This window comes from Chaetodon trifascialis, chromosome 12 (assembly GCF_039877785.1).
Source record: "Chaetodon trifascialis isolate fChaTrf1 chromosome 12, fChaTrf1.hap1, whole genome shotgun sequence".
NCBI lineage: Eukaryota > Metazoa > Chordata > Actinopteri > Chaetodontiformes > Chaetodontidae > Chaetodon > Chaetodon trifascialis.
Window position 1 is genome coordinate 26721981 of NC_092067.1, and position 14380 is coordinate 26736360.

General features: G+C 42.8%; 1 protein-coding gene across 1 annotated transcript in view; it reads left to right on the forward strand.

Moving 5' to 3' along the window:
• The window catches only part of ttn.2 (titin, tandem duplicate 2), a 201172-nt gene that overhangs the window by 48852 nt on the left and 137940 nt on the right, over window positions 1-14380 (forward strand). Inside the window, exons 39-64 of the mRNA XM_070976040.1 lie at window positions 293-856; window positions 1107-1388; window positions 1485-1763; window positions 1849-2130; window positions 2227-2505; window positions 2823-3110; window positions 3213-3491; window positions 3616-3897; window positions 4291-4569; window positions 4963-5241; window positions 5685-5963; window positions 6065-6352; window positions 6479-6757; window positions 6898-7179; window positions 7281-7559; window positions 7652-7930; window positions 8026-8304; window positions 8390-8677; window positions 8767-9045; window positions 9354-9635; window positions 11126-11404; window positions 11505-11786; window positions 11885-12163; window positions 12428-12715; window positions 13140-13418; window positions 14039-14320. Coding sequence (XP_070832141.1) covers window positions 293-856; window positions 1107-1388; window positions 1485-1763; window positions 1849-2130; window positions 2227-2505; window positions 2823-3110; window positions 3213-3491; window positions 3616-3897; window positions 4291-4569; window positions 4963-5241; window positions 5685-5963; window positions 6065-6352; window positions 6479-6757; window positions 6898-7179; window positions 7281-7559; window positions 7652-7930; window positions 8026-8304; window positions 8390-8677; window positions 8767-9045; window positions 9354-9635; window positions 11126-11404; window positions 11505-11786; window positions 11885-12163; window positions 12428-12715; window positions 13140-13418; window positions 14039-14320 — 7596 coding nt within the window. The remainder of the gene's footprint in view (window positions 1-292; window positions 857-1106; window positions 1389-1484; window positions 1764-1848; window positions 2131-2226; window positions 2506-2822; window positions 3111-3212; window positions 3492-3615; window positions 3898-4290; window positions 4570-4962; window positions 5242-5684; window positions 5964-6064; window positions 6353-6478; window positions 6758-6897; window positions 7180-7280; window positions 7560-7651; window positions 7931-8025; window positions 8305-8389; window positions 8678-8766; window positions 9046-9353; window positions 9636-11125; window positions 11405-11504; window positions 11787-11884; window positions 12164-12427; window positions 12716-13139; window positions 13419-14038; window positions 14321-14380) is intronic.

Genomic DNA, 14380 nt, shown 5'->3' on the forward strand with positions numbered 1-14380 from the left:
ACATATGTAAATTGCTTTACATATGTGTGTGTTTGAGAGAGAGAGAATTATATACATATTTGCATTGTGTTTTACCCTGAATTATGGTGCCGTGTGGAAGTGATGATTTGCTTAGACACTGGATCATGTGTCATGTTTGGCAAGACACAGTGATGCTGAGGATCAAATTTTCTCATGTTTAAATCTACATGGATCAAGTTGAGATTGCACAGGCTAGTTTATTTTTCATGTTGGTATATTTTACCTCTTCTTAAAATTTATTTTTGTCATATGTTCTACCTGCTCTCCATAGAAATGTACCCACCGGTATTTGTATCAAAACCAGACCCAATGACTTTATATGTGGGAAAACAAGCTGTGTTCCAGTGCTCACTCACTGGATCTTCACCCATGGATGTTGTCTGGCATAAGGACAACATAGCCATCTCCTCCGAAGGGAACTATGTCATGAAATGTGAAAAGAACAAGTATTCCCTTCTCATTAAAACCCTTGAGCTGACTGACCAGGGAGTGTACCTGTGCAAGGCCTCCAACAGTGTCGGCACTGCAACCTTTACCACAGAGCTCAAAGTTATCAACAAGCCCAGCTTTGTTAAGACCATTGAGCCGGCGTCAGCCGCTGTCAATGACCCGCTGAGGCTGGAGTGCCAGGTGGATGAGGATACTGGTGTGACCATCACCTGGACCAGGGATGGCAAAAAAGTCCACCAGAGCATGGAGTGTAAACTGTCCTTTGAGGACAAGGTGGCTGCTGTTGAGATACCTAAGTCCAAATTAAAGGACTCAGGGAAATATGTTTGCACAGCCACAAATGAGGCTGGGAGCTCATCCTGTGAGGCTGTGGTAACAGTTCAAGGTAAGATCTTAAAGATGATCTTTCCATTAGCTTTGATGGAAACATATATCTCTAGAAATGAGCTAGTGAATTATTGCTGACAATTGTTTTCAGCCAACTGCAAGCTGACGCTAACACTATGCACTGCTATTGTGGTCTTCTTCTGCATTTCTTTTTTGATCTTTTCTGTCTTGGTTATTTTGTTTTTTTTCTGTCTTTCTTTTGACAACATTTAAAAATCCTGGTGTTTTTGAACTAAACCCCCTTTCAGAGCCCCCTGCCTTTGTAAAGAAAATGGAACCTAAGATTACATGGAAACAAGGTATAGCTGCACGCCTACAGTGCACCGTTAAAGGATCACCTGAACTTCACATTCACTGGTTCTGGAATGAGAGAGATCTTAGCGATGGAGAAAAATATAAAATCGCTTTCAAAAATGGAGTTGCCACTTTGGAGATTATGAACCTTCTGGTCGCCGACAGTGGGAGTTACACCTGTGAGGTTTCAAACAATGCTGGCAGCGAGAGCTGCAACACTCTTGTAGCTGTTAAAGGTTTGTTAAATGTTGAATTTACCTTACGCTCACTGTTCAAGTAATACAGCTGTTGGTATTAACTGCACATGCTTTCTTTACCCTTTTGACATCCAGAGCCGCCATCCATTAGAAAAGAACTGCAGACACTAGAGGCAGTGAAGGGAGTAGCAGCTCAGCTGGAGTGTGAGATCACAGGAACAGCTCCTTTTGAAATCAGCTGGTTAAAAAATAAGAAAGCCATTACCAGTGATCAGAAATATAAAATAATCTCCCAAGATTCCTTGTCAAGGCTGGAGATCCAGACCTTTGAAAGTGCAGATGTTGGGGATTATCAGTGTGTCATATCCAATGATGTGGGGAAAGTCACCACTAAGGCCATTGCTAAACTTAAAGGTTAGTAAACTGTAATGAAATCGCATTATTGAGGTATAATTTAGTGCTTTGAGATCAGTTTTTAACTCCTAATGTGTTTTTGTAGAGCCACCAACTTTCGCAAAGAGGGTTGAGAGTGCTACAGCAGTATTGGGAAATACAGTGAAGCTACAGGGAACCATAAAGGGCTCGGCTCCCATCACTGTTAAATGGATGAAAGACTCCGAAATACTGAGAGACGATGATCCAAATATCAAGATGGTGTTTGAAAACAATGTTGCTTGCTTGTTGATAACAACGGTAGCCATCAGCCATGGTGGCAAATATTCATGCCAAGCTGAGAATGAGGCTGGCCAACAAAAATGTGAAGCTACCTTGACTGTGCAAGGTCAGATGACATCACTTATTTTATTTCAACTTCTATAGGTTCTTGTGTCTAAACTCTTATATCTTGACTACTAATGAGACTCTCTCTGTATCCCAGAACCTGCCAGAATTGTAGAACCTGCAGAGTCAATTAGTGTGACTGCAGGAGAATCAGCCACATTGGAGTGCACTATTTCTGGAAGCCCAGACCTCAAAGTGAAGTGGTTTAAAGACGGGAAGGAGATGATCAGTGGCCGTAAATACAAGATGACTCTGAAGGACAATACTGCCACCATGAAGATTCTTACTGCAGAAAAAGGAGACACCTCAGAGTACAAGATGGAGGTGTCGAATAAAGTTGGGAAAGATCAGTGCACATGCTCAGTCACTGTCTTAGGTTAGCTCCTAGTTTCTGCTTCTATAACAATGTAGCTGCTTTATAAATGATGAAAATATGACAAGTCTTAGTTACTAACAGCTTCTTACATCCAACATCTGTAGTTGTTGATTATGTTTATTGGAAGGAAACAAACTTCGACACATTGCATTCACACATTTTCATTCATTCATCCCAACTGAAACATCGCAGTACTCTTAATTGTAAAGGAAAGTGTGCGCAGTAGCGTTGGCTTTTGGATTTTTATTGAGTGATTCTTTTTTTAAAAAAAGCTGAAATTGTGTTAATGCATTAGATGTTTTTTCTTCAACAACCAGATCGGATAATGCCTCCAACTTTCACCAAGTCCCTGAAAAGAGTTGATGGTAACATCGGTAATGATGTCTCCATGGATTGTAAGGTGTCAGGGTCCCAGCCCATGACCATAGCCTGGTTCAAAGATGATCAGGAAATTGAACCTGGATCCAAATTCCAGCCTGAATTCAAAGACACCTCTGCAACACTGCAAATTATTCATCTGGAGAAGGCCGACTCTGGGGTTTACAAATGCAGAGCCACCAATTCAGCGGGCTTTAAAGAAACCAGCGGCACCCTCTATGTCAAAGGTTGTGGCGGCTTGGCTTATGTTGTGCTTCTGTTTGTTGTATACATTCACCTCATGATTTCATGCTAACATGAAATGCAAACTTTTTGTTTATGGCTTCCAGAGCCCCCAGTGTTCACAGTGAAACCAGACAACCAGGATGTTATACCAGGAAGCACTGTTTCCTTCAGAGCAGCATTCACTGGAACAGCTCCTTTAGCTGTTAAGTGGTTCAGAGAGGACAAAGAGATCGTAACTGGAGGAACATGTTTCATAAAGAAAGATGCCTCTTCGAGTTCTTTGGAGCTTCACTCTGTAAAACCCAGTGACTCTGCTAAATACACATGCCAAGTATCCAATGATGCTGGGAAGGTGGATTGCACCGCAGTGCTCTTTGTGAAAGGTGCCTTTCTTCAGTGTCCGCAGCTGCATGAAAATGTCTTGACATTCTTGAATGACATCAATATCTCTTTTGATACTTACCAAATGCCTTCTGACTGATAATGAATGTTAACCTCTTCTCTCAGAACCTCCTGTGTTTGTGAGAAAGCTGGAGGCAGCCAAGCTCGCCACCAGTGGTGACTCCACCAGGCTAGAGTGCAAAGTGACAGGCAGCCCCGTCATCAGTTTTAAATGGTTCAAGGATGAAATGGAGATCAGTTCCAGTCCTAAATACACAATGGCCTTGACTGACTTAGTGGCATCTTTGGAAATAGTCAACTGTACAGTAAAGGATAGTGGGGATTATGTCTGTGTGGCATCCAGCGAGGCTGGCAGTGACCGCTGCAGCAGTACAGTTACAGTCAAAGGTTGGTTTAATTTGGAACAATATCTTCAGTTTTCAGTCATTTATTTTCCTCACATTTTCAATGAATGAAGATCCACTGTAACATTGAAGGCTTTCTTAAGTTCAAATGACAAATCATCAGCATTTATCCTGTCAAGACACCATGCCCCCTGGGGCCTTAGGACATACCTGAGAACACCTGGTAAGACCTAAAAGTGCCTAAAATGGGTCGTGGGCTCTCTATAGGGTAAACACTGAGGATGTCATTAGAGTTGAAAGTCATTCAGAAATAGAATCTTCAACTTCCTAAAACTCCAGTGGAGTCTTTGATTTTGACTTTTTTGACTTTGTATCATCATACGTCATACTTGTAGTCTGGTGTAATGCGCTGACACATCTGTTGTTTTTCTTCTAGAGCCTCCATTGTTTGTGCGTAGCTTGGAGACCAAAGATGTGGTGAAAGGTTCTGAGATGATGCTGGAGGGTCAAGTCTCTGGTTCCGCCCCTTTCAATGTGTCTTTCTACAAAAACACAAAGCTGATTAGGAATGACAAGAGACACAGGATCACTGTGAAAGATGACCTGATAGCTCTGCAGGTGTTGGCAGTAGAGGCAGGAGATGTTGGTTTGTACCAGTGTACTGTAGAGAATGAAGTCGGGAGGGCCGCGTCTGATTGTCAAGTAACACTAAAAGGTTGGTTGGATGTGATGGACGTGTCTTTACAATCACCTTTTCTCCTGACATTTCAAAAACCTACGTTTCAGATGTGCTCCATATCTATATTTGGTTAGCCTCGCAAAGCTAGTGCACAGTTCCCACTTTGCTTTGCAAAGGTGGGGAATCCCTTTTTTTGGACAGACAGACTTGCAGTATACTGTATTTTGTATGTATCTGATGGAAAGCAGTACCCTTCATGCTCAATAGAAGTAGTTCCTTTGGAAAAGGAGTGTAGAAAAACAACCATTCACCATCTGAACACTCACCCAAGCTCTCTTGAGTGACTGAGCTTGAAGGTGAAGTCTGACTTTGCGAGGCTAATAGTTTGTAGTGACAACAGTAATATTCATATAAGATTTTTCCTTGTAGAACCGCCATCATTCGTGGAAAAGCTGGGGAATGTCAGTTCCTTGGTGGCCAGTGAGGTTTCTCTGCAGTGCATTCTGAAGGGCTCAGAGCCCATGACTGTGTCCTGGATGAAAGACAACCACGAGCTCAAAGAGGCTGAACACATTCAGATTACATATGAGAACAGGACTGCTCTGCTGCACATCTCCAACTTACAGAGCAAACATGGTGGCAAATACTCTTGCCAGGCTCACAATCAGGCTGGAAGCCAGACGTGCTCTGCTGTGTTGACAGTCAAAGGTTAGTCAAGATGACAAGTCAAGAGCTGGCATTTGAAACTGAATTCTAATTTGGGGCTTTCAGGCAATCCTTATCAATTTGTTTTCTGAATATTCACAGTTGTGGAGTCTGTGAGTTCTCAGAGTTTTTGCATTGTAACATTTCACTGAAATATTTGACTGACAGCTGTTAATTCCCTCCATCTACCTTTAATGTGTGTCATAAAACACACTACATGTAGTGATGTATCAAGGTTGTGAGAAAGAACAAACGATGGGTATTGTTTGGCCTTGTTTATTCATGTTCTGCAGGGATTTTTTCCATTGGTACCATGACCACCTCAACTCAAACAGAGGACCAAATGCATCTTTAATCTTTTATTGACTTCAGTTCTTGGCCTGTTAGTTGTTTAGAAAATCAGGTTTAATTTTCTTTGCTTACTTTTGTTTTGTTTGACGTCCCAGAGCCAGCTAAGGTCACAGAGGAGGCCAAGTCTATCAGTGTGACTCAGGGGGATCCAGCCACTTTGGAGGCCAGGTTCTCAGGCACAAAACCGCTGAAGGCCAGATGGCAAAAGGCTGGCAAGGAGCTGACTTCAGGCCAGAGATATAAAGTACATAGCACAGACACCAGCTCTGTGCTCAAGATTATGAAAACTGACAAAAGCGACGGTGGTGAATATACCTTTGAGATTTCAAATGATGTTGGCCAAAGTTCTTGCGACGCCACACTCACCGTTCTTGGTTAGTTCTTAACGTGTATCCTGGAATTTAAAATGAATGTTGTTTAATTACATTTTACTTTGGACATTGTTCTCACTTCCTCTTTCTTCTATGTATGTTAGATCAAATAATTCCACCATCTTTTACAAGAAAACTGAAGCAGACGGAAGGTATCAAAGGATCGTTTGCTCACCTGGAGTGTCTTGTATCTGGCTCCCTGCCGATAACCATACAGTGGTACAAAGATGAGAAAGAGATCCAGACTGATGAGAAACACAAATGCACATTCTTTGAGAATGTTGCTTTTCTGGAAATCTCTAATCTGGATAGTAAAGATAGTGGCAGCTACACTTGCATCGCCAAAAACAAAGCAGGAACTGTCCAGTGTTCTGGGATCTTGTTTGTTAAAGGTTTGAACACGATTTGTTTTTATAGTATTTATTAGTTGGTACACTTCTGATTATATAGCTGCACAACCAAAACGATTTTTCCATATGTGTAGTTTTTACAAGCATTAATTAATTTTTCTTTTCCAGAACCACCGTGCATACTTGAAAAGCCTGAATCCATGAATGTTTTGCCAGGCTCAAAGGTCCAGTTTAATATACTGTACTCTGGCACGCCGGCACTGACCACCAAATGGTTTAAAAACAACAAAGAGATTTTATCCAGTGCCGACTGCTCTGTGATCAAAGACAACACCTCAAGCTCACTGATCCTCTTCTTTGCCAAAACCTCAGATTCTGGAGACTTTGTCTGTGAAATACAGAATGACGTTGGCTCCACTTCATGCCAAGCAACACTCTTTGTCAAAGGTTATCATTCTTTATATGAAACTCAAATTGATGGAAGCGCACTGACTGGTTCAAAATTTGAGCAACAGTTGGATGGAAACACACATTTTGTTGACTTGGCCTGTCTGTCTGATGGTTACATCTATTGTTTTGTTTCTTAGAGCCCCCTAAGTTCACAAGGACCCCAGCCCGCATGTCTGTGGTCCGCCCTGGTCAGAATAAAGTGTTTGAGTGCCAGGTGACTGGCACACCTGAGATAGACATCTACTGGTTCAGGGAAGGCTCTGAGATCAGCCCAAGCGATAAATACAGGATGGCTTTCGTTAACTCTGTGGCCACTCTGGAAGTCTGTGGAGCCGAGACCAAAGACAGCGGGCTTTACTACTGCGAGGCTCGTAATGAGGCCGGTAGTGAAAGCTGCAGCATGGAGCTCAAGGTCAAAGGTTAGTCTTGTCAGATGACACGGTGCTCATTGTGGCATAAAAGTTTTAGAAAAGGGTTAACCCCTGAGAAAAAGGTGACAGTTTTTTTTTTCTCATCTCAGAGCCGCCATCATTTATAAGAGAGCTGGCTCCAGCTGATGTTGTGAAGGGCTCCAGTGTGTGCTTTGACTGTCAGGTTGCTGGGACTGGTCCATTTGAGATAACATGGCACAAAGATGGAAAGGAGATCAAACCCAGTGCTAAACATGGTTTCTCACAGATGAATGGCACTGTGAGTCTAGAGGTGCACAAATGTGATGCTGTTGATGTCGGTGAATACCAGTGTACTGTTGCTAACGAGGTGGGAAGCTGTACTTGTAAGACTTCGCTAAACCTCAAAGGTTGGTTTAATCAGAATTACAAATCCAAATTTTTATCTTTTGAGCTAATAACTGGCAATTTACTTTAACATTTCATTGGTTGTCTTGAACAGAACCACCAACATTTAGCAAGAGGATTGAGAACACTGCCACTGTTCTGGGTAAAATGGCAGAGTTTCAGTGTATTGTGGTGGGTTCTCCCACTCTCTCTGTACAATGGCAAAAAGATGAGAACTGGATTTTGGAGGATCCAAAGATTGAGAGATCCTTTGAGAATAATGTGGCCACTCTCAGGATTCCTGCCTGTGAGGCATCACACAGCGGGAAATACACATGCCAGGTGGTTAACGAGGCTGGGAAGGATAAGTGCTTTGCCATCCTCACAGTGCAAGGTATACCCATGCTTAACTAATCATCTACCAAATCTTGGCGTGATCCTAACTTGGTTGGAAGATTTGTGAATTCTTGACTTTGTTTTGCATTTTAGAGCCTCCTCAGATCACAGAGAAACCTGAGGTGATAAAGGTTACGGTTGGAGATCCAGTCAGTCTGGACTGTAAGGTAACAGGCTCCCCTGAGCTTAAAGTGAAATGGATGAAAGATGGCAGGGAGCTTCAGTCCATCAGGCAGCACAAGCTGATGTTTGAGAACAACATCAGCAGCCTCAAGATTCAGTCTGCTCAGAAACAGGACGAAGGAGAGTATGTCTTTGAGGTGGCAAACCACATCAGTGCCTGTACCTGCAAGGTCAAAGTGGTCGTGCTAGGTTGGTGTAAAAAACATAGCTTCTGTGGTACATGTGACATGTTGAACAAAGTCTTACTGCTTCCTTGTTATTCTTTTGGTAACAGAACAAGTGATTGCCCCAAGCTTCATCAAACCACTGGGAGACATGCAAGAGATATTGGGTTCCTTTGTTCAGATATGTTGCAAAATATCTGGTTCCCTCCCCATCTCTGTGGAATGGCAGAAAGACGGGACCAAAATCTCCAGTGGTGTAAAACACAAACTCATTCAGCAGGACAACACTGTGTCCGTTGAAATCGAACAGCTGGAGACAACTGATGCAGGATCGTTCTCTTGCAAACTGACCAATGCAGCAGGAAGTTGTGAATGCAGTGGATCCCTCATGGTTAAAGGTTAGACAGAGATCTCCAACACGATTGGTGATGTAACCCTAAACTGAAGGGGAGTACCTCTTTAACCTGGTCCGTCTTGTTCTCTTCAGAACCTCCCAGCTTTGTTACACTGCCTGAGGCTCAAGCAGCTCTGCCCAATGCTACTGTACGCTTCAAAGGCACATTTAAGGGAACGCCTCCCTTCATCGTCAAATGGTTCAAGGAGGACACAGAACTCATGACTGGGCCCACTTGTTTCACCGGGCTGGATGGGCTATCTTGCTTCTTAGAGCTCTTTTCAGTGGGTGTCACCCAGAGTGGAACTTACTCTTGCCAAGTCAGCAATGATGCTGGCTCTGTACGCTGTAGTGCAGACTTGACGGTCAAAGGTTGGATTTACATCTTTTAAATCAACTCTTGCGTGGCTGTATCCATGTCACATTACTGGCTAAAACTAGTGATTCTCTGTCTCATTTAACCAGCTTCGCAGCACTTTGATTGTTAGTATTTGAGTTGGTTTTTTTAGTGCTTCTAACCCTGCATTTCCATATCCATTCTGCCTCTGCTGCTAACCCATCATTGTCAGCTCATCTCCTCAGCTCATCTCATGTGCTCACCTCCTGAGTGTCATAAGCATCTATCTTACATGTCCCCACACACTTTCGGCAGCTAACATGTTTGTATTTTGGCTTTCCAGAACCACCTGAGTTTGTGCTGAAACTCCCTGCCACTAAGTTTATGAAGCAGGGTGAGTCGCTCCGACTGGAGTGCAAAGTCAGTGGCACAGCCCCTCTGAAAGTGACCTGGTACAAACATGACACCAAGGTCACGGATGGGGGCAACAACAAGACATCATTTGTTGACTCGGTAGCAGTCCTGGAACTGCTTTCTACCAGCTTTGATGATGATGGAGTTTACACCTGTGAAGCTCAGAATGACGCTGGCAGTGTCAGCTGCAGCACCACACTTACCATTAAAGGTCAGCCTCTCACTGACTTCCTAATTATCATTTGTTATTCATGGTCTGACTTTCGGATGCACTGGCTGTTCAGTGTGTTTTGGTGGTTTTAGTCAAAGTTTTGTTGTATTGCTTAAAGCTGGAATACCAAACATTTTTAATGGTCTGATATGGTGGAGTATTGTCAGATGTTCACGTTAATGTTCAGCGTTCCCTCGATTCGAGACCCTCCTTTTTTCCGAGAATGTTCAGCTTGTTGGGCTGCCACAATTTTTGGGCATTGCAAATGAAAACCTACTTTATACACAATCATCTGCAACACTTAACCATGAAATCCTTCCATCACATATTCGAAGTCCATTATATGGACTGTAACTCCAAAATACTCCATTTAAATGAATTAAAAATCCACTCTTAATTGTAGTTGCAACCAGTTCAATGATGCCATCTTAGCTGTAGTTTCAACAGACATTTACAACTCAGCAGCCTTTGCTGTACAAGCTATTACAACAACTTTGCCATCTCAGCTCATCTCAGTAACACTTCCATGACTCTGCCATCTTACCTGTAGCTCCATCAAATATTGACTGTAACTCCAAAAAGCTTCATTCATTTCAGTAAAAATCCAGTCTTAATTGTAGTTCCAACCAGTTCCACGTCAATGATGTCAACTTAGCAGAAGTTACAACAAGGATTTACAACTCAGCAGCCTTTACTTTAGTTCCATTAGTCACTAGTTAGTCAACAATTCTGCCATCTCCATGCCCTGCCACAATTCTGCCATGTTAGCTGTAGTTCCATCAAGCATTCAAAAGTCCACCCTAAGGACTGAATTTCAAAAATACTTAAATAAAAATCCAGTCTTTTTGTAGTTCCAACCAGTTCCACATCAATGATGCCATCTTAGCTGTTTCATCCAACATTTACAACTCAACAGCCTTTGCTGTAGTGCCAACAGGTTGCCACAACAACTGCCATCTCAGCTCATGTCAGTGGCACTTCCATGACTCTGCTATTTACCTGTAGCTCCAACAAATTCCTGCAACAACCCCACATTTTAGCTACAACCTTCCACATTTGACGTGTTAGATGTATCCATCATCTTACATCCATCGAACACTCACAAGTCCACTCTCTGGAAACTCAGCCATCATAGCTGCAGTTCCCACAACCTCCCACAGCAAATTTAGCTTTCATTGGCTGTAATTGCGTAAACTTGTCATAATTACTATGCCATCTTATCGTAAATTAAATTACCACAAAAATTACGCTGTTAGTTGAACAAACATTCTCAGCCATCTTTTGTTCCAGCAAACTCACCTTCCTCAAACATCTACCACCTCACCTGTAGTTCCAACAGACTTCCTTAACATCTCCATCACCTTAGCTGTGGCCTTGTTCCACTGCGGAGCGTGACGACTCAGAAAATGTTACGGGTTTCAGCTTTAAGATTTCGTCATGGATTCTTTTCCCGTGTATTCCTTTATAACGGTCTCCTGATCTTTTTGTAGACCCGCCGTCTTTTGTCAAAGTACCTCAGCCCATTGAAGGGCTGAAGGGTAAGGACGTGAGTCTGTACTGTGAGATGAGTGGTACAGCTCCGTTCCAGATCACCTGGTTCAAAGACAGGAAACCTCTGATGGAGAGCAGGAAGTATAAGATGGTGAGCGAGGGCAGCTCAGCTACGCTGCATGTCATTGGGATAGAGACCTCGGATGCCGGCGAATACGAGTGCAAAGTGTCAAACAGTGTAGGAAGTGACACCTGCCAGACTTCGGTTAAACTCAGAGGTCAGTAGAAATTGCGATGGTCTCAAATGAAAATCATAAGTATTAGATTACTGTCACCTTGCTGACTTTCCCTTTTGCGCTGTTTTTCTCCTCTCTTCAGAGCCACCGTCGTTTGTGAAGAGACTGTCAAACATGACAGTCATACTGGGAGAGGAGGTGACCCTTGTGGCCACTATTAAAGGCTCTGAACCCATTACTGTGTCCTGGGTTCAAGACAAGGATCACATTCTCAGAGACGGTGACAACAGGAAAATCACCTTTGAGAACAACCAGGTCGCTCTTAAAGTCTTTAAGGCTGATGCAACCACGGCAGGCAAATACACCTGCCAACTCAGAAACGATGCTGGGAGTGTGGAGTGTTTCGCTAACTTGACTGTTCTAGGTTTGTAACCATATAATTCTCTCTTTCTCATGCATTTTTCATCCTTCCCTTGCAGGTTTGATTAAAAACATTTTCTGCTCCTTCTCTGTTGATTCCAGAACCTGCTAAGATAGTGGATAAGCCTGATGCTCTGAGCGTGACAGCAGGCGACATTGCCGCCCTAGAGGTCAAAGTGTGCGGAACCCCAGAGCTCACACCTAAGTGGTTCAAGGATGGCGTTGAGCTGGCCTCCGGGAGGAAGTACAAAATCTCATTTTCTCGGATGATTTCTAGCCTGAACGTGCTCTCTGCTGAGAAAGTGGACTCTGGAGAATATACGTTTGAAATCATGAACGAGGTTGGGAAGGACCTGAGTAAAATCAATCTCACTGTCTTAGGTTAGTGTCGTCTTCATACTTGGAGTTTGCTGATAAGGGCTCGGTATTATTTGAAAATGTACAAATATGAACATGCTTTTTCAACAGAAGCAAAAATTCTCAAATGTTGAATTTTGTCTAATCACAAGACAACACATTTTGGCTTGTACCAGGAAACCACAGAGGTTTCATAGCCGGCCCTATCACTAAGAGTACATTTACATTTACATTTACATTTGTATTTGTCCTGACGCATCACTAACTCCCCGTTTCCCTCCCTCACAGATAAGATCATACCCCCAACATTTTCAAGGAAGTTGAAGGATTGCAACACGGTCGTTGGGCAAGCTGGAGAGATGGAGTGCAAAGTGTCGGGCTCCCCACCTTTTACCATCTCATGGTACCATAATGAGGAGGAGATACAGAGCGGGCCAAATTACGAGATTTCTTTCAGCGACAACAACTGCACACTCAAAGTTCCCACGCTGAAGTTGTCTGACTCTGGAATGTATAAATGTAAAGCTGTCAACAAGGCCGGATCCAGTGAAACCATGGCCTCGCTGGATGTGAAAGGTCAGGAGCTACAGACTGAAGAGACCGCATGCTGCACTTTCTTATGTTACTATGTGTTTGATTAGTTAGTTTTCATGCTACTTGTGTTTATTTCTCAAAGTCTGTTGTTAGCTTCAGCACAGAACTTGCCAGTAAAATCTGTGAGGTTTTTGTTGAAACAGCTTGCTACAGCTTCATAAAGGTCAAACTCAGGTCCTCTTTGCTTAGCCAATGTTAGCTTTATTCAGGTTTGTGTGGCATCTTTGCTTCAGTTTTGGCTATTGATTCAGATTTCAAGTGACTGTGCAGATTAAGTGAAAGTCAAATGAAATGATGAAAAATACAGATTCAGATTGAAGTACTTCTAGCCCTTTAAATAGTTTAATAGATGTATTAAATCAGATTCCACCATGTTTGATCGCTCTTACTTTATGTGTATACCCAGAACCTCCATCTTTCGTGGTGCCACCACAGCCGGTGGAAGCAATGCCAGGCTCTAATGTGACTTTCTCAGCTATGGTGAAAGGCAGCGCCCCGCTCAAGCTGAAGTGGTTCAGAGGAACGAAGGAGATCCTGACTGGAAAGGGCTGTAATTTCTCCCTGAAGGACAACCAAGTCATTTTGGAGCTATTCAACGTTGACAGATCTCATGCTGGAGAGTACACCTGTCAGATCATCAATGATGCAGGAAAGGAAAGCAGCCCAGTTCATCTCACTGTTAAAGGTCAGTCTGACGGGGAATCATTTAATCATCAGATCATTTAAAGTCTCTGTTTTGGCACCGTTAGGAGCGTAAACTGGTCCTGAACAACACAACGCTTGATATATGTGCTTGCTATAGGGTGAGCAGATGTTCATAGTGGAAGAAATATTTAGATACTTGACCTAAGAAAAGCTTGCAATGAAGTAAAATTATAGAGGTATTCCCACCAAAACCCTGAAGTATCAAAAAGTACTTATTGGGCAGCATAATGCGTATTGTTTTATTGTATTTATTTTAATGATGCATTGCAGCAAACTTATATCCTGTAGTTTAAACTGTAACAATGCATCATGTTTTAGAAAATGATTATCAGTTTTCTGTGTAAAATCTGCTGCTGCTGTCAAACAAATGGACAATATTTCATTCTGCGATGCAGTGAAATCATTTTAAATATTCAAGCTAAATACAAATACCTCTGAACCTGAGTAAATAGCGATGACAGTGTACTGTTACACCATGGCAATGAAGTCAAAAAATGCACCTTTTTATCAAACGCTGATGTTAATCAGTCTGGTATTTGTCTTCTGAATATGTCCTCAGTCTAACGCAAACTAAACATTGTCTTTGATTGTGTCACTCAGAGCCAGCAGCGTTCTCTAAGAAGCTGAAGGACGTGTCAGTCGAGAAGGGCAAACCATTAACGCTGGAGTGCACCTACACCGGGACTCCTAAAATCAGCGTGAACTGGTACAAAGACGGTCAGCAGATCTTTGCTTCTTACAAATACAACATCACCACGACTGAAAGCTCCTGCATCCTGGAGTGTCTCAGCACTGACGACAAGGAGGCGGCAGGGAAGTACTCCTGCGAAGTGTCCAACGATGCTGGAAAGGACACGTGTGAGGCAGCCGTGTCCATCCTTGGTGAGTTCAGCTTTTGTTTCCTGATAATCTGTAAACTGATTCTGCCTGTTTTTTATTGTT